Source organism: Histoplasma capsulatum, genomic scaffold, assembly GCF_000149585.1.
Source record: "Histoplasma capsulatum NAm1 scaffold_6 genomic scaffold, whole genome shotgun sequence".
Classification (NCBI taxonomy): domain Eukaryota; kingdom Fungi; phylum Ascomycota; class Eurotiomycetes; order Onygenales; family Ajellomycetaceae; genus Histoplasma; species Histoplasma mississippiense.
In genome coordinates, this window is record NW_001813977.1 from 1,813,590 (window position 1) to 1,837,434 (window position 23,845).

Genomic DNA, 23,845 nt, shown 5'->3' on the forward strand with positions numbered 1-23,845 from the left:
TTAGAGAAGGGAAGAATATGAGTTTTGAGAACCTTGGTATAGAAATAAGCAATATCTCAGTGTTGTCTATATTGAACTGCTGCAATACATAATATTTTCTGACTCTTAACTAGTAATTTATGTTGATCAGGGAATTTTCTGATATCTTGAATATAATAGGAACCCTATCCAGCAGGCGATATCATCTGGTATATGATAGATTGCATTATTTTCTTCTTCAGTGTATACATCAGTTGCTTTCTCTAAGAGATTACATCGGTAGATTGCCCTTCCATTTTATAAAACTAGAGAAGTCTTGATAATTCCAGCCCTGTTGTCAGAAGCTATTCAAAGCCATCTAGTTACCTCATAAACCGTTCCTTATGACTCAACGCCTCATCCTCAAGCAATTGACGTTTAAATCGACTACAGCTGGATATCTCAAGTGTCTCAGAAGCCTTCCATGTTCACATAGATCCCGCTGAACAAACTGTCAGTCCCCAGTGAATTGGTCAATCGATATACGACTTACGGCAGATCTGCCCCTCCATCATCACAATCAAATTTTGCTATGCGCCACAACCGCCTCAGAGACAGTACCATCCAACCCCCTCAACCCCCTAAATCATACAATTGAAAAATATATATACATATATTCTTGTCTAAATAAGAGGGGGTAATAAAAATACGATCATCAAGAGAAGAAGAACCAAAAAATTACCATGCCTGCCCGCGCCTCCATCTCCTACTTCGGCGCAGGCCCCGCCCCGCTCCCAACCCCCGTCATCGAATCCGCCGCCGCAACCCTCATAAACTACCACGACTGCGGCCTGGGCCTAGCGGAGATCTCGCACCGCTCTCCCGTCGCGAACAAGATCCTTGCCGACGCCAAGGCGGGCCTGATCACGTTGCTGGATATTCCCGCAGATGACTATGAGATTCTGTTCATGCAGGGCGGCGGGAGCGGCGAGTTTAGCGCCGTCGTGTATAATATGGTCGGGGGCGTGGGTTGAACGGAGGAGGCGGGCACTTGTAGCCAAGGCCCAGCGCGATGGGAAGGAGGGTGAGGGACCGGAGGTGGAGGCGGAGTTGAAGCGGATCGTGCATGAGGAGCTGAAGATGGACTACCTGGTCACGGGCTCGTGGTCGTTGAAGGCGATGCAGGAGGCGCGGAGGCTCTGTGGGGAGCGGTTTGTGAATGTTGCTGCTGATGCGCGTGAGGAGAATGGGGGGAAGTTTGGGACCATTCCGGACGAGAAAGGGTGGAGGCTTACGAAGACGAGGCGGGAGGGGGGGAAAGGGGATGCGCCGGCTTTTGTGTATTATTGCGATAATGAGACAGTGGATGGGGTGGAGTTTCAGGGGTTTCCGGCGTGTTTGGAAGCACCGGAGGGAGATGTTGCGGAGGAGGATGAGAGGTTGGTTGTTGCGGATATGAGCTCGAATTTTCTAAGTCGAAAGATTGATGTGCGGAAGTTTGCGGTTATTTTTGTAAGTCTGGGATGGGTTTTGTTTCCTTCTCTAAATATCTTTTTATGTATCTTCTACTGATCTACATGACACAGGCTGGCGCCCAAAAGAACGTTGGTGTTGCTGGAATCACGCTGGTCATCATCCGCAAATCCCTTCTCCCCCCTCAAACAGCAACGCCGTCCCCAGGTCTGCTGCGCAAACTAGAAATCGGCGGCTTGCCCGGGCCCATCATGTTCGATTACGCCACCATCGCCAAAAACAACTCGCTCTATAACACATTGCCCATCTTCAACCTCTGGATCGCTGGCGAGGTTATTACCAGGCTTGTGCAGATGTACGGAGATGAAAAAATCAGTGGGCAGGAAGCAGTCTCGAACCACAAGGCGAAGCTGTTATATGCCGTGTTGGATAAATATCCGCAGGTATACCACATCGTGCCGCATAAGAGCGTGCGGAGTAGGATGAATCTTTGCTTTCGTGTCTACGATGGGGATGCAGAAAAGGAGAAGGCGTTCCTGGCTGGGGCTGAGAGGAGGCTTCTGCAGGGTCTAAAGGGTCACCGAAGCGTAGGCGGTATCCGGATCAGTAATTACAATGCCGTGCCGGTGGAGAATGTGGAGAAGTTGGTAGTTTACCTAGAGGACTATGCGAATGGGCGGGAGTGAGGTGATTATGATATTTCCTGCTATTCCACATTCCCCCTTTACCAAGACGTGTTCGCCTTTGGGGAGGATGAATATCAAGAAAGAGAAAGGGGAAAAAGCATACCGGCGTTCTGGAGAAAATTTCAATCAAATTCCATGGCTATGCAATATGTGACCAGATGAAGGAAAGATTACATTGAAAGAAAATCAAATTGCATTTCAGATGTCAGCCATCTCAAAGCTTCCGGACCGACCAATCCTTTAAATCCAGTTGACGTATAAGACCTTCGAGCGGGCCTTGGATTTCTTTGCCTCCACTCCACATCTTAGGGCCGGCAAGGTAACTTATAAATCCGTCCGGCCCAGAGATGAGAATCAATTTTGTCCCACCACCAGGACTCCTTGTTGCTCTTTCAGGTTCCGTAAACCCCAATATTGCATCCTTTCCAATGAGAGTCCCTTCCTCATCCACAAAGTAATCAACCGTAAGCATGCCTGGATATTGAGCCTTTAGCTCTTCAAGATACTGGACCGTAACGCTCTTCTCAATGTCGTTCCGCTGAATTTGCCTTTTTTCAGGGGCCCCATTACTCGTGCGGAAAACCCATTTCCACCACGACGATGAACCAGTGGTCGGCCGCCGGGAAGAACTGTCACTGACGCCTCCAAGGCAATCGTCCCTCCGCCGATTAGCCCACAGTATATGCATTTTCTTCTTCTTCTTCTTCAAGTCCGATCCGTCGTTGTTTCTGAATAACGCGTGTACAGCCTGAAGACCCGTTGCAATCCCCGTCCCACCAGCAATGAACAGGATCTCCTGCACATCAGCAGGCAAGATGTAATCCAGCCGGGGGCCACGGAGATCCAGCTTCGCACCCACCGGCAGCCCGTGCAGGTATCCAGATACCTCTCCATAGGGATCTTTCCGGATCAAAAACTGTAGGGCATCGTAATCTGTACCTCCTCCTCCTCCTCCTCCTCCTCCTCCTCCTCCTCCGCGGCCTGGCCCTTCCCCTTCCTCCCCGGCCCGAGGAAGAGAAAGCGGAGGCAAAGGAGTATAATCCCTTCCAATCTGTAGCTGTGGCTGCTTGAACTGGACACTCCATAGACCCTTCCGCCACGCCTCTTTGCATACCGTGTCATTGTCCCCCAACTTCACTGGGCGCAGGGTGAAGATGCTGCTGCTGGAGGAGACGGGGATTTTGGAGACCAGCTCATATTGTGTGAAAGTGTATGGGTTTAGGGTTGCGGTGCCTGAGTCCGCTTCATATCGAGTGTAGGCGCCAATGGCAGCGGCTACCGCTGTGACTATTGTAACTCGCAGCCATGTTCGTTGCTTTTGGGGTGAGGGTTGGGTCGAGAAGGCGGCGGAGGCATGACGGCGACGACGGGGAGTGGATTGGAGGTGAGATAGCCGGAGACGCTTAGCAGGATGGAGGAGGGACATTTATACGGCTAGCTGGTTTGCCGGAAACTGGTGGAAGGGAAGGTTAAGAGATGTTATTTATTTACTCATTTATTTACTTATTTATTATTTATTAATATTTTTGGTTTCAATTTTTGGGCAGAAAGCTTGCCGAGCGCTGCGGGCTGGATGGTACCTAGGGGTACAGCGATCTCCCTACAAATATCCACTAGCGCGAAGTATATCCAGGTTCCCGCCAGCCCGACTGCTCCTTTTTCCTGCTGATGCGACAAGGGAACTTCAACGACGACAGCGACTCCTTTTCCTTTTCCTCTGTCTCCTCCTCCTCAAATACATACTCCTCTGTCCACGGCTTTATGATTTGATACCCAATGTAGCATTACAACTCCACATCCCAAACTAGAACAACTGTCCTCCCCCTCCTGGAATGGCGACGAATGTATACTCTTTTTCCTAGGCGCCCCAGAGAGAAAGCCTCCAGAAACACAACGACGAGCAACACCACGTCCTCCACAAAGAATGACTGCGGGCCCCCGAGAATCAAGATGGCCCGTCAGCAACGCGTCCAGAGATTCGCTTGAGTTAGCCTCCCTCGCCTCCCTCGCCTCCTCGTCCGGCCGGCATAACGGCGAAGACGACGAAGGAGAGGCAGGCAGCTCCAACTCCCGCTCCTCGTCCCCCTCTGGCATCTCCTCCTCCCGCAAAGCCTCTCTCGAGAACCAAGACCCTTTCTCCGACCCCATCTACGAACCTACGCGCTCAAGACATGCACGATCCTACTCCGTCTCCTCTGCCTTTGACTTTGGCAGTAACCTTTTTCCCCTCTCGCAGACTGTGGGCGGCTATGTCCCGCTCGGTGGTCCCTCCGCCCTCTCTCTAGACGGTAACAATGGCGTCATCGACGGCTCGCTGGAAAGACGCAAGACTCTGACATATTTGAATGGCCTGTCGTTGATAATCGGACTGGTGATCGGATCGGGCATATACTAGTCCCCAGGCCGCGTCAACGCAAATGCAGGATCCCCCGGTGCCTCGTTGATTGTGTGGGCGGTTGCGGGCCTGTTGGCCTGGACCGGCGGCGCGAGCTATGCGGAACTAGGCGGTGCGATACCCCTGAATGGCGGTGCGCAGGTGTACCTGGCCAAGATATTTGGGGAGCTGATCGGTTTCTTGTTTACCTGGTCTGCGGTGTTTGTGCTGAAACCAGGCTCCGCGGCCATCATCTCGATCATATTTGGCGAATATGTTGTGCGGGCGATCGTTGGTGCGGACGTCGAATTTATTAGCCCTTGGGTTAACAAGGGGGTGGCCATTCTGGGCCTTTTGATCATAACGGGTCTGAACTGTATATCTACCCGCCTGGGTACGCGCATCGGGGACGTGTTTATGTTTTTCAAGTTTTTGGCCCTCCTCGGGGTTACCATTATCGGGATCGTTGTCGCTACTACAGGACTGTCATATAAGGGTGAGCCGGAGCGGGAATGGCGGACGACGGGCTGGTTCGAGGGTACCAGCACCGATGTTTCAAGCTGGGCGGTAGCGTTGTATGCGGGCTTGTGGGCATTTGACGGGTGGGATAACGTATGTCTTGTTTCTTTATCTCCCCCGAAATCCTCCCGCCTCTCCCCCCTTTTCTGCCTGATTTATATTTTTTAACGGGTTAAACTCACTCACCCATGGATATTTAGACAAATTACGTGACGGGAGAATTCAAGAATCCCAGCCGCGATCTCCCCCGAGCAATCCACACTGCCATGCCCGCCGTCATCCTATGCTACATGCTCGCGAACATCTCCTACTTCTTCGTCCTACCCTCGTCAACCATCAACGCAACCAACACCGTTGCCGTCCAATTCGGCGGGAAAGTCTTCGGTCCCATCGGCGCCCTAGTTCTCGCTCTCGTCGTCTCCGCCAGCTGCTTCGGCGCCCTAAACGCCACCGCCTTTACCTCCGGCAGACTCGTCTACGCCGCAGGGCGCGAAGGCTACCTGCCGTCGATCTTCGGGAAGATCGGCATAGCAGGCTCCGCCGCCAGTGCAGCAGGGTTGCGGCTCCGCCATCGCTCCTGGTTCCGCGAGGCCCTCATCCGCGTCTTCGGCGACGACGTCGGAATCGGCTACACGCCCATCTACGCCATGATGTTCAACTTCACGCTGACAACTATCTACATCTCCGTCGGCGAGTTTGCGACCCTGGTCACCTTCTATGGCGTGGCGGGGTACACCTTTTATTTCCTTACGGTGCTGGGGCTGATTGTGCTGCGGATCCGGGAGCCGCACCTGGAGCGGGCGTACAAGACGTGGATTACGACGCCGATTATCTTTTGTTGCGTGAGCTTGTTTCTGCTGAGCCGGGCGGTGTTTGCGGAGCCGCTGCAGACGCTCCTTGTACTTGGGTTTAACGTCGCGGCAGTTCCGGTGTATTTCTGGAGGATTAGAAAAAGAGATGGGAAGAATCTGCTCAGCGTGGAAGCGGGTTGGTGGAAGTTTTGGAAGAGGTGGGCCAGTTCGTGAGGACTGTTTTTATTGCTTTACTTCACCCCATTTTTCCTTAGAATATGTATACCATACCATCTGTAAGTAATTTTTTGGAGGTTTCTTTCCCTTTAGGTCCCAAGGATGAAAAGGGAACTCTGTTTAGACCCATTGGCTGTTATCCGAGATAGACATTATCCAATGCTTTTCATTTGAGGAATGATGAGATGTCCCTTTCGAAGACTTGGGCGGGGGTGTAGAAATATGAAATACATGACGAGGTTATCATCACCGGGAATCGTTTCCTAATCTGACGACATTGGCTCGTCTGCATAACTGAGGCCAACCAGCCAACCACGTAGGACTATTTTACCTGCAGCCTCCTCAATATGTACTGTTCATGTAATACAAATAAAATATATATTGAAAAAATAGAAAAAATAATGGCTGCGTCGGCCGGGAATCGAACCCGGGTCTCGACATCGTCAGAAGACTGACACTATCGATAGTTTCCGCAGTGACCATGGGAATGTCGAATCGTAACCATTGGACCACCGACGCCAAGTCAGGTTGCGGCCAACGGCGCCGTTGTGGGATTTATGGCCGCCGCGGATCCATCCAACCACTTTAAATTTATGAGTGCTGACTTCTCTATCTGATTCAGCACACTCAGTGACTGATGTCTTCATAGATATCTTGAAGATGCTGAACTTGAGATCTGTCTACATACAGTGTCATTCACAGTGTACTGGTCACAGTCTTCAATATTATATGCATTGTGTGTTAAAATCACTACATCTGCCCTGTCCACTAGCCCAGCATCTGGCAATAAATACACTCATCAAGTACAGTACAAAGCTCTGAATCTTGAGAAAGAATCGGCATCAGAAAATGCTACATGAAATATCTTTGACTGGCTCTGAATTGATGGCTATCCCCCACAGAAACAAGGAATAAGTAACCTTGGTGAATCTGATAATGAATCACCATCCCTGAATGAGCCACCAAAGAGCCATGCAACCCCAGCGCCAAAAGCTGTGGTGGAAGACTGGATACAACACAGCATTCTGATACGAGCACATTGGTTAGTATTCGAGGAAGGCTACGGCGCTCGGGCGCTGGTGGAAACCACATGTTTAGTGTTTATTTGTACCGTACATAGTTCATTCATCGCCCTTCACAGGTGCTTCGTACAAATTTATCCTATCTTGCCATACCCCAACGCCAGTTATTGGTACAGCAACCGCTACAAAATGCCACCCCCCCGACACGGAGGATCCTTTGGCGCCGACCAGTTCCGAACGGTATGCCAGTTGGAGACCCAAAGTGCCGAAAGCGGGCAGGTCGACTGGCTTCACCCAGAAAGCCGAACTAAAAAGCCATATTGGAACGACATGAGGCCGCTGGCCGCACATCCAGAATCCAGTAGAAAATATATATCCAGTTGAAGTCACGTCTCGATTTAGGACATATTAATACCATATTAATCATATCCGGTCATATACCCCTTAGCGATCGCCCTCTTCTAATAAAGTTCCTCAGCTGGTGTGCGTTGAACATACAGATTGTCCTGCTACAGATCGTCGTTCAACAACCCACCCCCTTCTTAAGCTAGCAGTCAACAAGATTTTAGACTTCGGCGCGATGTGGAGGAGCAATGTCACCAGGGACTCGATATTAAGTGAAAGTTCGGGTTCCAGTTGGACGTGGTTTTAAAAAAAATGAGTCTATAAAATAAACCATGCTCAGCTCAAAATCTAATCAGTTCTTATTTAGTCCTTCTACTTCAACACCTGAGGCTCTTCGACATCTGAAAAGCAGTTATGAGTTAGAATTAGTGATCTAGAGTTAGAATACAGCTTAGTTAAGAGATAGAGCTTTGAGAAATAAGATAAAATCACTGTTTTCAAGATGTGTGACAGTGTGAGAGATGTGTAGTGTATGTAGTTTTATGGTCAAAACCACGCCGAAGGTTATTCCGGTCCGTAAAATTAGCCAACGTTCAACTGTATGCCCGTGAAGTACGTTGACTATTTCAGTATTTTTCTGTTATATAATGGTGATAAAACTGTGCTAGTTATTACCGTTGTGATTTTCCCTATTAAGGCAAGGCAGCGATGTAGCAGGACTCACTTCCTACACCATACATCGCGATATACCGGCAGCCCGAGTGGGATGCAGTGGTAAACAGTCGATGCCCCGTCTCCCCCTCGCTCTCCTCCGCCACGCATACACAGTACACCCCCTCCTGCCTCTCCTCCTCCGCGAATGCCGGGATCTGCCATCCGCCCGGAATGAGCTGCGATGGCTGAGCGAGCATTCCCTTGCTGCGCGCCGGGGTGAGCGCCGGGGAAATAGGCATAGGCACTCCCATGGCGGGAAGGCAGGGAGTGGGCCAATGGCTCAAGAAATCGATCGTAATGGCGGTTTCGATGCGGTGAGGGTGCAATCGAGGCTGCGGGAGATGGTGCGCCGGCGTGCGCGTGGCGTGCCGTTGCAGTATATCCTCGGTGACCAGCCCTTTGGCGACTTGGAGATGCTGTGTCGGAGGGGGGTGTTGATTCCGAGGTTTGTTTGTTTTTTTTTTTTTTTTTTTTTTTTTTTTCAACAAAAAGATACACTACAACTGTCTTTTGCGTTTTCCCTGGCGCTTTTCGTCGTATGCTTCGTATGCTGGGTGAAGTTTTCTATTTTATATCCATATATAATAAGCTAATTTCACATCGTTGTTTTTCTATCAATTTAATTTCCTCTGAAAAGACCGGAGACGGAATCATATACGGCTCGCGTTGCCAACTTGTTGCTTTCGGAACTCGCACCCACCAGGCGAAAGGGCCTCGCGCACAGGGACGAATGTAAATGTGAACACCTGCCGACCCTTCGCATCGTTGACCTCTGCACGGGCACCGGCTGCATTCCACTCCTCCTCCACTCCCTTCTCAGCCCCGTATTCCCAAAACTGCAAATATGTGGGGTGGATATAAGCACCCGCGCACTCAGGTTAGCACGGGAGAATCTCAAGCACAACATCGCACTTGGAACGCTGAGCGAGAGGGCCAGGGACGAGGTGTCGTTCGTCAAGGGCGATGTGCTCTCTGGGCAATCGGAGCTCTCTGGACTGTACACCAGCAGCGTGACTCCGGCATCCAAGACCGCAGCCGCAGCAGCCGCAGCAGCCGCAGCAGCGGAACCAGAAATAAACCCCGTAATCACCATCCTCCTCTCCAACCCACCCTACATCTCCCCCGCCCAATTCGCCAACGGCACCACAGCCCGCAGCGTGCGCAGGTACGAGCCCAAACTTGCCCTCGTGCCGCCCGCCCGCGGCCCCATCCATCGGCAGCAACAGGAACATCCTCATCCTCGGGCGGAATCGCGCTCGGCGGACCGCGCGCCATTGCCTACCGCTAACAATAATACCCAGAACGGTAATGCCGATAATAATAATACCACCACCACCACCACCACCACCACTGATGCCGCTGGTACATCTTCTCTCCCGTCCCCAGCGGCACCCGAACGCAGGCTGGAGATGAGCGCCTGCGACGCAGCAGTCGTTGATGCGCGGCGGGAGGATATGTTCTACCCGCACGTGCTCTCCGCGGCCCTGTCGTGGGTGGATGCGGACCTTGTCGTGCTTGAGTGTGGGGATAAGGGCCAGGCGGGGAGGGTTGCGGAGATGGCTTGGAGGGTCTTGGGCGGGTTGGGTGATGGCGATAACGATAACGATGGCGGTGGGGTGGAAGTGGAGGTTTGGAAATGTGATGATGATCGTGGTGGTGGATGTAGGCTTGGGATGGCTGATGAGGGTGAAGATGGTAGTGATGCTGATGGTGGTTACGATGATGGTGGAGGAGCCAGGGCGGTAGTGGTTCGACGCGGGATATTTCGAGACAAGCAGCAAGATATTTGATGTGGCTAGATGGCGGAATGCATGCATTGCATTGCATGCATGCATGATGGTCAAGCGCGTTACTTTTTTTACTTTTCTCTGATTCATAGCGGACTGCGTCTTGTGCCGTACATAGATACTTACATACTAACGTATATACAAAATGTCGAGTCGACGTCTCTTATCTCAACCCTCCTGGAACCCACCCACCAACCCCCCCTTCCCCGCCCGCCCGCAGCGCATTTCCCCTCCCCACAGCGAACTAAATACATATACCACGATGCACAGCCCAACCCGGGCTCTAATAGCTGCAAATCCGAACAGCACAGAGAGGGGAGTATATACCTCGTCTCCAATCGCGGTCGCGACCCACTCCCCCTCCCCTTTTACGTGAAGAAAGAATGCAAAACGGTGAAAGAAAAAAAAAAAAAAAGGAAAAAAGAAAAAAGAAAAGAAAAAAAAAGAAAAAATTCATTCTTTTTTTCCGTTTTTGTCTTCCCTCCCAACAAAACCTCTTCCCCGGCCAAACCAACTAACCAACCAACCAAACAAAACCAAACCAAACCAACAACCCCAGCGCAGTCCGTTAGTTCCCATGCTGAAAAATATATATATGAGTTTTGGAAGTACTGTACAGAAAGACGAAGACGGAGGCAAAGGCAAAGGCAAAGGCCAAAGACACGGTCTGCTATACATAGTTATGTACAGTACATGTGCGCGTATAGCGTATATGTATGGTGTGTTAGGTATGTGGTTTTGAACGAAAGATGGATAGAAAGATAGAGAGATAGATGCGATGCAGAGCGAGAGGGAAAAAGAAAAAGGAAAAAGGAAAAAGGGGTAAATTGAAAATCAACAAGAATAAAAAACAAGAATATACAGATAAAAGAAACGCGCCCCCTCCCCCTCGATGTAGAGTCTGCCAGAGATTTTTATTCATCCAAAAGAGCTTTTTTGTTTATTTTTTGGGTTTATTTTTTTTTATTTTTTATTTTTATTTTTATTTTTTTTTGGTACCCACGGAGTCAAAACCAAAGAAATCCCAGAAACCCTCCCCCACCCCAAAATCCAATTCCTCACACCGTGTCGCCATCAATGATTTACACGACCCCCAACACCGCCGCGCCGGCCATGAACCCCACCAACCCCGCCCACGCGCCCACGCGGCCCACCTGCAACGGGCGCGCCGTGGGTCCCGCGCCGGCCGTCGAAGTTGCGGGCGGCGAGCCGGTCGCGGACGGTACAGCCGCGGCGCCGTCGCCGATTTCCAGGATGCGGTCCGCGGAGGCGTTGAAGTTGGTCTGCGCGAGGGAGATCTGGTTGTTGCCGAGGTCGTAGACGACGTAGGCGCTGCGCAGAAAGGTGTCGCCGAGGATCGGGGTGCTGTCCCCGGCGGGGGAGATGCCGAAGAGGCAGGCGGGCTCGCCGTTGGAGAAGGTTGGTTTGATGTTGGGAGGCTTACTGTTGGGGTCGGGGCTGGAGGTGATGGAGGCGAGGTCGAGGACGAGCTCGTCCATGCCAACGGTGATGCTGGCGTTGCGGCTGTTGCCGAATTGGAAGGTGAAGGAGGCGCTCGCGTCTCGGTAGCGGCAGGGCACGAAAGCGGCGCCGCTGGGCTGGTCGTATATGGCCTGGATGGCGGTGTAGATAGTATCGACGAGCGGGTCGGGGAGGTAGCTGAGGCTGCTACCGGTGTCAAGTAGGACGGGGACGGCGCCTGCGGCAAGTCTTTGGGTGACACCGCGGGTTGTCAGGGTTAGGCCGGTGAGGGCGACAACGAGGTCTACGTAGATGCCGCCTTCCCTTTGCCGAATGGGGAGTGTTTGGAGATTGCCGTGGAACTTCTCCGTGTTGACGCCGCCGAAGAGGATGCTGCCAGTGCTGGCGTCGAGGTCGTTGAGCCAGATGCTATAGGCCGGCCAGTGGATCAAGCCTTGCTTCACGAGGGCGAAGGGGAGGTTTGCGTAGGGCTTTTGGCCCGACATGGCCATCAGGGCTTCGTTCGTAGGGTATCCAATACCGAGGACACCCTCTATCAAAAGGTTAGCCAGCTTCTTTTGTCCCTTCCTCTTCCTCTCTTCCTCTCCCTCCCTCCCTCCCTCTCTCTCTTTTTTTTTTTTTTTTTTTCATGATTCTCCTTTCCGGTCTTCTCCTATCTGTTTAACGTACCCGACGAAGAGGACGTATGCCCCACCCCGAACTGGAAGTCTTTCAACGACACCCCCCCCAATCCTCATTGTATCCGTCACGTAATCGCCACTGGCGCTGGAGCCGTCAACGTAGGAGATATTGAACAGGGAATTGACGAACCCGTAGGTCGACGAGGCAGTGCGGTCATAGGTTCCTCCGGCGCTGCAGGGATCTCCATTCTGGGTACACAGCGTCGAGTCGGGAGCGTTACTCCAGAGGTCACTGCTGCCGGTGTCGAGATGCATGCGCAGGGGCTGCTCCGGAGTGCCCAGCGTTATGTTACAGAAATACAGCGTCACCTGTTGGCATTGCATGGGCAACGTGCGGTTGAATCAGAAATATATTCTCGTGTATATATATATGCGTTCTGGATCGGGGAAGCACAGCGAAATTAACAACAGATAACATTGCAGATGCATACCTCATTGTTCAGCATCTGCTCAACTACATTGCCCTTCCTTTTCCTCAGCCTGTCCCTCTCGACCGGGTTGGCGACGTGTCTGCGCTGGAAATCGAACCCGACGACGTTCCGGGCGTCCCTGGCGAGGAGCTGGATGGCGCTGACGGGGGTGGACAGGGCGGACAGGGAGAACAGAAGCGCCGTCCCCAGCGTGCAGAGAGCGGTGACACCGCGCATGGCGCACGGTGCTTGCTGGAGTTCTATGTCGATCGATCTATTGCGATTATCCCGCTCATATCAAGTTGATTCTTTCCTTGGTCGGGGGTTTTCTGCTGAAGTCGTGCAGATCGAGATCGACTTGGACGCCGGATTCGGCAATGAGATGAGCAATCCGGAAGCCGACTAGCGGATGCACGGTGGGGGACAGTGAAAGGAGAGGATATAGATAGAATGACAGCCCAGTGGAGGAAATGGGGGAATTCGACGAGAATCGCTGAGGAGGAGGTAGAGTTGACCGTTGGCGGGCGGAGACGAATATATAAGGGAAGGCTGACGGTGCCGGCGTCAGGTAGCTCAGGCAGGAAGGTACCTGCGCAGTCCACTAACTGTGTACCCGTACTGCGTATTCTACGTGCTGGGAGGTGTATATCGATGTATCTACAAGTGTCTCTACAGCTATTCTCAGGATGTATCTGTGGATGTTTGTGTCTGTAGCCGCCGCAATGACACGAGCCTCGTTTGTCAGCCACTGGCCAGTCGCCTGTCTGCATCGGATACATCGGTGCTCCGTAATATTTCCAGGTCCGTACAGATTATGACGAGCAACAGGCGCAGCACTGATACAGCAGCAAAACACAGAAACGGCATCCGCCACCGCGCACGGGTCGATCTGATTCGTCCCCTGGATCTGGGACGGGTCAGATCGTGGTATCGGATCGCCGCTAATCTGGATCCGACATAGCGTGTACACGGCCATACCTGGTTTGGATACATCACTAACTGACTACATCCGGGAATGAGGATATTAGCTAAGCAGGCTTCGTCTTGCGTTGGCAGGAGTTGCTAACTTGACTGTGTAACTCATTGCAAGAGAGACAATACTTTGTAGTAGCAATAGTAATGTAGGAATCGGAATAGGAACAGTAGAGTAAGTGGTGGTAATATGTGACAGTGCCTGCTGGCCCAGAGAGACTTGTCATGCTTCATTCCCTGTTTCGGCAATACCAGAATCGTCGTCCTCACCCAGCCACGACGGGATACTGCGCCACGAAGCTTCTCACGTCCTGTGCGTGTATCTATCTAGACGGGGTGGGATTATAGATCAGGATACCATACAATAGATGCTTGGAGGGAACTGGGTCTTGTAGGAATATGAGTAGTTAGGGATACATGTCTATCAGTCATCAATGTCATGAATTGTCTGTTCATTCTCTCTCTCGTTTCCCGTTTCCCACCTCGTTCCTGTGCCCAATGTAGATTCAGCCCCCCGGAAAACCCTTGGAAGTGGGAACGGTGCGAGAACCAACCTAGTTCCCAGTTCCACCCACAAAGCTGACTGACATATTCGTCGTCGACGGACTACCTTTTGGGAAAGAGGAAGCGGGTGGTATGTCCCATGCCAACCCCCAGTTTCATTTACCAGACGCTCTTGTTTGCTCTTTTCTTTTTCAATTCGATGCGTGCGGGCTGGACGGGGAAGAACATATTTCTTTTCTTTTCTTTTCTTTTCTTTTCTTTTCTTTTTATTTGTGGCGTGCAGCCCGGGGCTGTTGCTTCAAAACAGAGTTGTCACTTTACTCCTTCACCCCTTCACCCCTTCACCTCTTCACCGCTTCAACGACGGAAGCTGGAAGCTCTCCGGCTTCATGTTGATCCGGCATAGCTTGGCCAGACACCCGCTGAGCTGCACGAGCGTCTGCACCCCTTCCAATATCCGCATGTGTGTAAAGCCTATCTCCTTGATGAATTCGAGTCTGGTATGTTCAGAGAGCGTCGGCATCGTCTTCGTCACCCGGAACATCGTGCTGATTATGTCGTGAGAGGAGTAGCCGAGATCCCTGCGAAACCACGCCCATGGGTGAGTACGATTGTCGTCAGTTCATATGTATAATACATACATGACTCAGGTCCTACTTACCATAATTCATTCAACGAATCCAACGCCGCATCGATCTTCCCCTCCCAGCACGCCTTGATCATCGCCTGCACTTTGACCGGGTGCGGACTGTCGACGACGCGGAAGACGTTTTCGCCGCTCACGAACCCGAATCCAGCCCAGGTGCTCTGCAGGTTGTTGATGGCCTGCCTCATATCGCCCTCCGCGCTGAATATCAATGCTTCCAGCCCGTCTTCGGAGTATTTTACCTTCTCCGCCTCGCAGATCTGTGTGAGCCGCTTGAGGATCTGCCCATCCGTCAGGCGCGCGTAGCGCAGGATGGCGCAGCGGGATTGCAGTGGTTCGATGATTTTGTTCGATTGGTTGCAGGCGAAGGCGAAGCGCGTCGTTGTGGAGTAGATCTCCATGGTTCGTCGGAGGGCTTGCTGCGCACCAGATGTCATGCTGCGGATATCGTTTGGGTGAGCAGGTGGGGGAGTGGATGGGGAGGTGGAATTGGGAGAGGACTGTGCGTGTGTATACCAACCTGTCTGCCTCGTCGAGGATCACCAACTTATGTCGCCCTTGTGGGAGTGTGACTTTTTTCTGCGCGAAGCCTTTTATTCTGTTTCTAACCACATCGATGCCTGCGAAAGCCACGGTGAGTAAACCAGATCGATCGAATCATTGCAGAGCGAGTAAAAATCATGCAGAAGCAGTAGCAACAACAGCCACAATGACGAAAAACAAGAGCAGCACACCTCTCTCGTCACTAGCATTCAATTCTAAAACAGCCTCCTTATATGAATTTCCCAGCATCTGTCGCGCTAGACACAGGATCGAAGTCGTCTTCCCGATCCCCGGCATGCCGGAGATGATAACATGCGGCATGTTGCCATTGCGCGCAATGATTTTCAGCCGCTCAATGGTCTCTGTGTTTCCGACGATGTCATCGAGGAATACAGGCCGGTACTTCTCTACCCTACACATCCGTGTGTGAAATTAATTAGTACCAAATTCGCCGTTCTCGATTGAAGAGGACCTTCGCTTTACCAAGGTAACTCGTAGTCTGCGGGAGCCCCCGCGAGATTCTCTTGCAGGCCTCTTTTGGCCTGAGCTGAAGATGACTCTGGCTTATCCATAATGAGCTCGTTTGAAATGTGGAATAATTCTTCCAGCGTGCTGATATTATGCTCCCACTGTTGTCTCGATGAAACTGCGGAATCAATTTGCTTCGACGCGTCGTGTAAATCACGTGTGTGATTCCAACGTTGGGCTTGGATTTGTGCCAAGACAGTTGTGCCAAGACATAAAACGGAACGTCCAACGATTTACTTTTCGATCTCGGATGCAACTCATCTTCCTATACTACTAGGAATACTCTGACATCCGCGGCGCCGTTCTCGATCTAATTACTACGCCCTTAAGAGGGGACTCTACACTGGCAAGTGTCTCTCTCGCATTGACAGCTCTCCGACCACACATGTCTCCGCATCGCAGCAGAGGCGGTGAATGGACTGGACTGCTAGTCGAGGCAAGAGTACTAACTAGTATTTGAGGCGATCCGCTTTGCACGTATCGGGAAGTACTGAGATTCTTTTGAAAATTTCTTTACTGGGACGGAACGGATGCCTCTTGGCCGCTCAACCGACCAGCCTAAAGTGCTTTCTGGCTGGTCCAACTGCAGACGGTCTTCTCTCAAAGGAGTGACGTAGCTACTACACGATGAAGGTCCTGAGAGAACTCACCTGCTCAGCGCAGAGTTGGTCTGATTGCCAAATAGCTGAGTGGAGGCCGATCAGACAAAAAGCACAGCTACTGGAGAGGCATTGTGCCGGTTAGTGAACTCTAGTCATTCTGATATGCTTGTGTCCAAAGGGACGCTGGTGCAGCTCGCCTGGTATGCGCGATATATGTATGCCATGTCAGTCAGCATCAAGCATGCTGCTGGCTTCATGTGTTCAACTATCTGTGGGGCTTGGATGACAATGTGTGTTCTTTGCCCGCGCCCAGAATGCTACGTCACTTGTCAATATCCATGAGAAGCCAAAACAACTCATAGTGGCAATCGCTGGCTACACAATGACAAATGGGAGGGACTGCCTCTGGGTACAATTGTAGAGCGGGGTGGTAACTGCCGTTTCATACACCTCGTGTTGGAGGGGACAAAGGTGAAGCTACACGCCAAATCACGATTTTCGCTCATCGACGGACAAGGCAATTGACTGCCGCGGTCCGCAGACATTCCTATCATCTTACGGAATGTTCGGATTTCGAGGACTGAGATCATATTACCAGGTTTTCTTGGACTCTCCACAGATAAGAAACCAGAAGCTAAGAAGCGCATTTGAAATCCGCTGAAGCATGAATGGTCTTCGGAAACACCCGCTCCCTCCATAGAACATCTAGCACTCCGTGTTGGGTTGTCTGTTCCACAATCCATCTCTCAACCATCCAGAATCCGCTCTTAATCATTCAGTGATCTCTATGGGCTAAGCATTGAAGAGAACTCTGAGTGCTCGAAGAAGTGGGGCCCGTCCATGCCGGCCCGGGTCCAACAGCTAATTGAGAGTCTGACAAAATGGGGTTCGTATGATGCTGAAGAAACCAAAGGAGGCCGTCCACTAACTTCCAGAAATGATCCATATGATTAACTGCATTTTTCGCTGTCTCGTTATTTCTTTCAGCTCGCTGGCCGATCCACCAATACGCATCAGGTGTGGAACTGTTGGAAGCACTTCATGATGCAATCACGGCACCTATTTCTCTCGCAGAGCCACAACTCTGGTGCTGTTGCAAAATAACGATGCCAATCAATACTAACCAGCACTTAGGTGGTCTAATGCCAATATTTTGTTTCCAGAAAGAGAATTCCACTTTGAGAATATCAACATATTAAAAATTCCGAAACGTAATTGACGCCCCGCAAAAGTATTTAAATCGTCAGGACCATAGGCTTCCCCCGGGCCTCTTCGTCTCTCTTTACTTTTTGCCTTTGCCCGCGCACACACTGCTTGTCTACTACCATCTACGCCCAATATCTCCAACGTAGCAGAACATGACCGCTACGTTGCCCGAAAGTCTAGAAGCCATACAGTTCTTATTAAGAAAATCTAGATCATCTACATATGTGTCCAGCAATCTATGTATCGTCCCGAACAAGCCCCCGGCCTCTCTCTGACATACACACTCCGATGGTCGCTTTCCCCTTACATGTAGCATCCCATCGAATTCCTATCACTTCAAAAGACGCGACTCCTCGGACCTTTGAGTTTTCGCGTTGGACAATGGGACGGATACGACGTTCCAGTGCTTTTCGACCTATTTTAATTTGATTTGTTAGAGTGGGCCACCGGCTCAGAATTGGACATCTCCGTTGTGTTTGTAGGGTAAAAAAAGGAACTTACATCCTTCTCACATTCATACCCCAACAATTTCGGCGCGAGCCCAGGATCTCTCCACGCCAACGCCTCCCCTTCCTCGGTGGGCTGCATGCGCATCCTGCGATCCCGCTCCTCCTGCTCCGGCCCGTCGTGCAGGTGATACAAATACTGCTGCAAGTTGCTGCGTGAGACGATCATCTGCGTCCGCGACTTGCGACACGTTTCGTACACCGCTAGCGCATGGCGTTTTTGCGCGAGGAAGACGGGGGACTTTTTGTCGATGTTGGGCGAGTTGGGGAGGCGGGATAAGCATTCTCCTAGAACGCAGCCGTCTTCGAAGGACATGCCGGCGCTGTGGGGGGTGGATTAGTGTTAGGGATATTCTAGGTTATATATAGGTGTGTGTGTGGTTTTTGTTCGGGAATAAGGTGCTATTAGTAACTCATATTTACCCAGATGCAAGATAAGGGAGAGTGGCGTGCACTGCGTCCCCGAGCAGAGTCCATGAGCCCGATGGATGAGACCAGTCATGTTCACCCAGGCGGTAGCAGAGGCGCCATTTGTAGACGGATTTGCAAAGCTTAAGGAGTTTCTCGATTCTATAGCGTTTACGAGTTAGGATGATGAGGAGGAAAATTTTTAGGAGAAGATCTCCGGCAAGCAACTTTTGACGCACCTTGGATCCCAGCCTTTGAATGCTGCACACATCTCTTCCACGTTGCCTTCTACCGTTGAAGCGCCGTCGTCGGGAATATCGTCCGGTACTAGGAGAACCATGTTGAAGAGCTCACCCCCTCGCAGGACATAGTTCACTATCCGCAAAGTCACCATCATATATTCTCATTAAAGCCAATACAAATCATAAGGGCCATGACTTACCGGCATGCGCGTCGGGGCCCAACCAATAATTGACCTGCGGCTCCTCCACAAACGGTCTCAGCTCCGGATCCTTCATCATCTCCTCCGTCGATAGTAGCAACCGATACGCCAAATCCCCCGTCTTGATCGGCGGATTCGGTCTCCCCAGCAGGATCTCTGACAGCCGACTAAACACCCCGTCAGCACCGATCAGCAAATCCCCCTCCTCCCTCCGCCCATCCTCCATAACGGCCGTCACCGTCGTCCCATCCGCACTCACAACTACATCCACGACCTTGGAATTGCACTGCAGCACGCCGCCGAGCTCAATCGCCCGCTCCATGAGGCACTTGTGCAGCGACGCGCGGTGGAAATCGCCGTACCATGTCCCAGGGAACCGGGACTGGGATTCGTGGAAGTTCATCGAGGAGATGATTTCACCCTTCCAGTGGCGGAAGTTGCACTGGCGCGGCCATGTGGCGTATTTAAATAGCCTCTCCGACAGGCCCCAGGAGGTCAGGACGCGGGAGCTGTTGGGAAGCACTTGGATGCCGGCGCCCACCTCGCCGATCTCGTGGGCGGATTCGAGAACTTTGACGCTGTGGCCGGCGAGGAGGCATGCGATGGCGGCACCGAGGCCACCGAGGCCGGCACCGACGATAACGACCTGAGCGGGTTTTTGTTAGAAGGCGATATTGTTTGGTTTCTTGGAGGGTTGAAAAACGAGGGGAGGGAAGGATAGGAGGGAGTTGGGATAACGAACCTTTAGTTTACAGGATTCCTCGCGGTGTTGCACATGTTTGATAGGTATGGGAGACATGATTGCACGGAGCTAGAGCGCTACAGGTCCTGGAAAAGATGTTTTTTCAAAAACTCCTGTTCGAATCAAGTATATCACGTTATTCCTATCATCCGTTTCTGAAGATCCGACAAACCAGTAATCGGAGGGGTGAGATTCCCCAATTTAAAAACAAAAAAAAAAAAAAAAAAAAACACTTGCCACGATACCTGTGGCCTCCAACGACAAGCAAAACAGGCTGACAGGGCAAGTAGAGTTTTATATTCGTTGCTTTGGCAAAACTGTAGCTCCTAAAGCCGCTTAAGGGAAGATAATATCTTAAAGCAAAAACCCTCTTTTGCTTCCTCTTGTCAGCTTTTTTTTCCCTAACTACTCCGTAAGCCTTCCGCAAAGATCGCGCGCGCCAACCTTTGGGCAAGCTTGTTCGATTTGCCAGCTCACAGCCCGCCGTGGCTATATCGCGACAAGCCACAACTGTGCGGGCAATGATCCGTGGTAATTAATGCAGGTGTTCTGCTCGCCCATGAACAAGCCCGGACAGGCAATGAGAGAGTGGAGGTTGACCCGCTCAAATATCATACAATACGATACGATACATACGTGCATAGCTTACACTTTTGGCAATGCGTTTGCATGCATACGGCCGCCGATACGCACAGGTCCAAGAATGGGGTGTGGGGGTGTCTGTATGTAATTTACACCCGAATACCAACCCCGCAAAATCGAACTCTAATTAAGCTTGAACTTGTATGACGTCGCTGCTGGTGCGGGGAAGTTAATGGAGGAAGTAGTAGGATAGCCGGACAACAAAAAAACACTATAGAATAAATAGAAAATAGAAAAACTAATCTACGGACTTGCTTAACTAATCACACTCTGCTAAGATAGACCGCTATCGCTCCAAGCGCAGTCCAAGTTATGTATGTTTGTTTTGTGCGGAGGGTCAATTCAACGGTGGCGTCTTGAGAATCTCCCCTCTTGGCGCTGGCATCTTTGCTCCTGCTGGGGCGGGATTTTTGCTCTTGAAATCGTCCGCCATTTGTTCGAATGTCACCCATTCCACCCCCTCGTGCTTGTTAATGTGCTCGATAATGCTGTGGAAAAATGCATGTAGTCAGCGTCCAGCAGGGAGAGGAACATAAAAATAAAATGAAATAAAAATAAACATTACCGTTCATGCATGAGCAGTACATGTGGCCGTCCAGAGACATCAGGGTGAATTGTCATAGGGAAGATGAACTCATCGTATTCACGGTAGAAATAGTCGAAATGGTCCTGCACAAACAAGGCGTTAGATACTGATCAAGATTTCCCCCACCGGTGCTGAACCGGAAGGGGGGGAGGGGGAAGCAAGAGAAATCCACCTTCCAAATATCCTCTATATCCCTCGGATTCGTCCATCCATGACTATTCGGTGAGTTTTTGATAAACATCATCGGCGGCAAATCGTCAATATACCAGCTCCCCGGGATCTCCACAAGTCCCGTCTCCTGGCCCTTTACCAACGGCTTCATCCAGTCCTTTGCCTTCTTCGTATAATCAATCTTTGTCCATGTGTCTCCCGTCCGCAGCCAGTACATCTGGCAATCATGATGCGCCATCGAATGGTCATATTCAATGCCGTAGCGGAGCAGCAGGTCGGTGCCTTCAGCGCTCGTCTCCCACCAGGGCGCAACTGTTCCCCTGGGTGGTTTGCCGCAAAAGTCTGTGAGGAGGCGGTAGGTCTTGTCGAGGACGTCGCGTTGCTGTGCCGGTGTCATGTCAGACGGGTTCTCGTGGGAATAGCCGTGGAGACCGATTTCATGTCCCGCATCGCGCACCATGGCGCATTCTTCTGGGAATGTTTCCAAGGAGTGTCCCGGGATGAACCAGGTGGCTTTGATATTATATTTGTCGAAGAGTTTCAGGAGACGGCGGACGCCGATTGTGCCCGCCCAGAGGCCTGGGAAGATTTGTTAGAAGAAGGACGTAGCCAACATGCAAATGGTGGAATGGGGCTGTTGGAAGTAATCTCTCTGGTTTTACCTCGACTGATATCATTTGTGCTATCTTCACCGCCGTACGATCCAAGCCAGCCAGCGACAGCATCGATGTCAACGCCGTAGCCCACGAGAACTCGCTTTTTACCCATCACGCTGGTTCGTAGGAGATACACGTGGTACTGTAGATATGTTTGACGCAAACGAATGTATAATTTCCTTCAAGGATGAACCCAGAGCTAGATATAAGATCCTTATCACGCAGTATTAGTAGAAAGAATCCTTGGCTGCAAAAACCAATCACTCTGTGCCAACTCTTGGAACAAACAGCACACTTTGAATACACCCCTAGCGGGCCATCCAGATGTCGCTGTTTGAGGATCAGTTTCAAGAGGAAGGGGAACACTGAGGCCTTCTGCGGCGACGATAATTGACCAGGGCTTGGGATTGAAACGGTCGAGAAGTGGGGGTATGGTTCGATGGCTGAAACGTCCCGCAATCGGTACATCATTTGTCAAATAGTTACGTCCACGGCATACTGCGAGATGTCGATGGACAATTCCTACAATTCCTTATCCGTTGCAGCTCCTCCTCCGTAGCACCAGGGATTGCATTGCGGAAGGGATGAAGCCTCCTGTGAGACTTGCTGGACATAGTATTTGATGACGGCGCGACGAGAGCTAGCTTCCCGGTCTTTGAATGCTTCTAGATACTAGTAATTAACTTAGTAGTTATCACTGTGCTGGACAACAGACAACAAAAACCACGCCTGTTTGCACCTTAATCTTATACAATCGCTGTTTTTTCCCGCTGCCCTTTCTGCTTCAACCACCTCAATTATGTCTAGAGTAAGAGCCCACCAACTTCTTGAATTCTCCCCTTCACCGGCCGTGTCCACCTCATCCGCAAAGACACTACCATGCCTAACTAATGTAATTCAAAATAATTCATCCAGTTCTCCCTTAAAGGTCGCACGGCTCTGGTAACAGGTGGTGCACGAGGCTGCGGGCTGTCCTTTGCTGAGGGCCTCGCGGAAGCTGGAGCAGACGTTGCTGTCTTCGACATAATAGATCAGACCGAAGGCTTCCATAGTATCGCCAGTAACTATGGCGTCAAAACTGCGTTCTACAAGTGAGACATATCCCTAAAAAACCATTGGAAATCTACTAATTCCCCCAATGATGTCCAAAAAAAAAAAAAAAAAGTCAAATGAACAAACCGGAATAACTAACGAGAATTCACATCCCGTCTTGCCAATTTCAACTAAAACACAGAGTCGATGTCAGCTCCAAAGAGTCCTTAGAAGCCGGCTTCGCCCAGTTCAGCGCAGACTTCGACAACAAGCTGGACATCTGCGTGCCCTGCGCGGGCATAAACAGACATCTGCCGTTCCTAGAATACACGTACGAAGCGCACAGGGAGCTGCTGGACACAAATGTCATGGGGCTGTTCTTCACGGCGCAGTTGGCGGCGAAGCAGATGATTGCCAACGGGACCAAGTGCGGCAGTATCGTGCTGGTGGCGAGCATTGCGAGCTACATGGCGATTAAAGATCAGAATAGCTCAGCGTACTGTGGGAGCAAGGGTGCGGTAAAGGCTATGTGTCCGGCTATTGCGAAGGAGTTGGTGCCTTATGTATGTAATCCTCCCCTTTTCCTTTTTATTTTCTTTCTTTTCCCCCTTCTCTTTTATGCTCGATTTTGGGACAATGGGAACTGATTTCGTTTAACTGCTTACTACTCACGCAGGGTATCAGAGTTAACTCGGTATCTCCTGGATATGTTCGGACAGAGATGACAGCGGCAGTAAGTCGATTCAACGGATCGTTTCCTCAATCAGCATATGCTGGATCTAACGTATTTTTGATAGTTCTCTCATCTCACTGAAAAATGGAAGACCGACATCATGAACCATCGGTTAGCGGAGCCTGATGATATTAGAGGTGCTTGTGTGTTCCTGGCAAGTGATGCTAGTTCATATATGACCGGGCAAGATATTTGCGTGGATGGCGGCGTCACGAAGTGGTAGCAAAAGGGAAAGATGACATGCGTATGGATTCAGGTAGAAGTTATGGCTAGACCACGGATGATTGAAGACTTATTCTTCAGCCTGGTTTGCTGTTTTGCTTTTAATTGCTTTGCTTTCTTTCTAATTTCTCCATATAGCCACTCTACGATGAAACAGGCTCTTCCAACTCCTAACTCACATCCATCCCCTTCCCTTAGCATAGTCTAATACATAGTCAAAAGTCAA

The 23,845-nt window shown here is 50.9% G+C and overlaps 9 protein-coding genes and 1 non-coding gene across 10 annotated transcripts; 4 read left to right on the plus strand and 6 right to left on the minus strand.

Annotated features, from left to right (window-relative positions):
- Positions 1-701: 701 nt before the first annotated feature.
- On the plus strand, positions 702-2,117 carry HCAG_06856 (hypothetical protein; the record flags this gene model as incomplete). The annotated part of the gene is made up of 3 exons (XM_001539201.1): positions 702-983; positions 1,021-1,470; positions 1,545-2,117. 3 exons carry the CDS (start codon positions 702-704, stop codon positions 2,115-2,117), a joined length of 1,305 nt encoding a protein of 434 aa, XP_001539251.1.
- A 214-nt stretch (positions 2,118-2,331) lies between these two features.
- On the minus strand, positions 2,332-3,543 carry HCAG_06857 (conserved hypothetical protein; the record flags this gene model as incomplete). The annotated part of the gene is made up of 2 exons (XM_001539202.1): positions 2,332-3,033; positions 3,232-3,543. 2 exons carry the CDS (start codon positions 3,541-3,543, stop codon positions 2,332-2,334), a joined length of 1,014 nt encoding a protein of 337 aa, XP_001539252.1.
- A 498-nt stretch (positions 3,544-4,041) lies between these two features.
- On the plus strand, positions 4,042-6,035 carry HCAG_06858 (conserved hypothetical protein; the record flags this gene model as incomplete). Its single annotated transcript, XM_001539203.1, has 3 exons — positions 4,042-4,405; positions 4,520-5,103; positions 5,211-6,035. 3 exons carry the CDS (start codon positions 4,042-4,044, stop codon positions 6,033-6,035), a joined length of 1,773 nt encoding a protein of 590 aa, XP_001539253.1.
- Positions 6,036-6,444: 409 nt separating this feature from the next.
- On the minus strand, positions 6,445-6,557 carry HCAG_09427. Its single transcript has one exon. It is a non-coding gene; the product is annotated as a tRNA-Gly (tRNA).
- Positions 6,558-8,190: 1,633 nt separating this feature from the next.
- HCAG_06859 (predicted protein) lies at positions 8,191-9,909 on the plus strand (the record flags this gene model as incomplete). Its single annotated transcript, XM_001539204.1, has 2 exons — positions 8,191-8,564; positions 8,757-9,909. 2 exons carry the CDS (start codon positions 8,191-8,193, stop codon positions 9,907-9,909), a joined length of 1,527 nt encoding a protein of 508 aa, XP_001539254.1.
- A 1,079-nt stretch (positions 9,910-10,988) lies between these two features.
- Positions 10,989-12,715, minus strand: HCAG_06860 (hypothetical protein; the record flags this gene model as incomplete). Its single annotated transcript, XM_001539205.1, has 3 exons — positions 10,989-11,979; positions 12,058-12,377; positions 12,500-12,715. 3 exons carry the CDS (start codon positions 12,713-12,715, stop codon positions 10,989-10,991), a joined length of 1,527 nt encoding a protein of 508 aa, XP_001539255.1.
- A 1,588-nt stretch (positions 12,716-14,303) lies between these two features.
- On the minus strand, positions 14,304-15,715 carry HCAG_06861 (activator 1 37 kDa subunit; the record flags this gene model as incomplete). Its single annotated transcript, XM_001539206.1, has 5 exons — positions 14,304-14,535; positions 14,616-15,038; positions 15,121-15,220; positions 15,335-15,555; positions 15,627-15,715. The coding sequence occupies 5 exons, from the start codon at positions 15,713-15,715 to the stop codon at positions 14,304-14,306; spliced, it is 1,065 nt and encodes a 354-aa protein (XP_001539256.1).
- Positions 15,716-17,810: 2,095 nt separating this feature from the next.
- Positions 17,811-19,634, minus strand: HCAG_06862 (conserved hypothetical protein; the record flags this gene model as incomplete). Its single annotated transcript, XM_001539207.1, has 6 exons — positions 17,811-17,894; positions 17,981-18,308; positions 18,409-18,555; positions 18,633-18,768; positions 18,836-19,481; positions 19,578-19,634. The coding sequence occupies 6 exons, from the start codon at positions 19,632-19,634 to the stop codon at positions 17,811-17,813; spliced, it is 1,398 nt and encodes a 465-aa protein (XP_001539257.1).
- A 922-nt stretch (positions 19,635-20,556) lies between these two features.
- On the minus strand, positions 20,557-21,744 carry HCAG_06863 (Arp2/3 complex subunit Arc16; the record flags this gene model as incomplete). The annotated part of the gene is made up of 4 exons (XM_001539208.1): positions 20,557-20,707; positions 20,785-20,888; positions 20,978-21,555; positions 21,639-21,744. 4 exons carry the CDS (start codon positions 21,742-21,744, stop codon positions 20,557-20,559), a joined length of 939 nt encoding a protein of 312 aa, XP_001539258.1.
- Positions 21,745-22,431: 687 nt separating this feature from the next.
- Positions 22,432-23,576, plus strand: HCAG_06864 (predicted protein; the record flags this gene model as incomplete). Its single annotated transcript, XM_001539209.1, has 5 exons — positions 22,432-22,440; positions 22,548-22,723; positions 22,879-23,227; positions 23,341-23,397; positions 23,514-23,576. 5 exons carry the CDS (start codon positions 22,432-22,434, stop codon positions 23,574-23,576), a joined length of 654 nt encoding a protein of 217 aa, XP_001539259.1.
- Between the last annotated feature and the right edge of the window lie 269 nt (positions 23,577-23,845).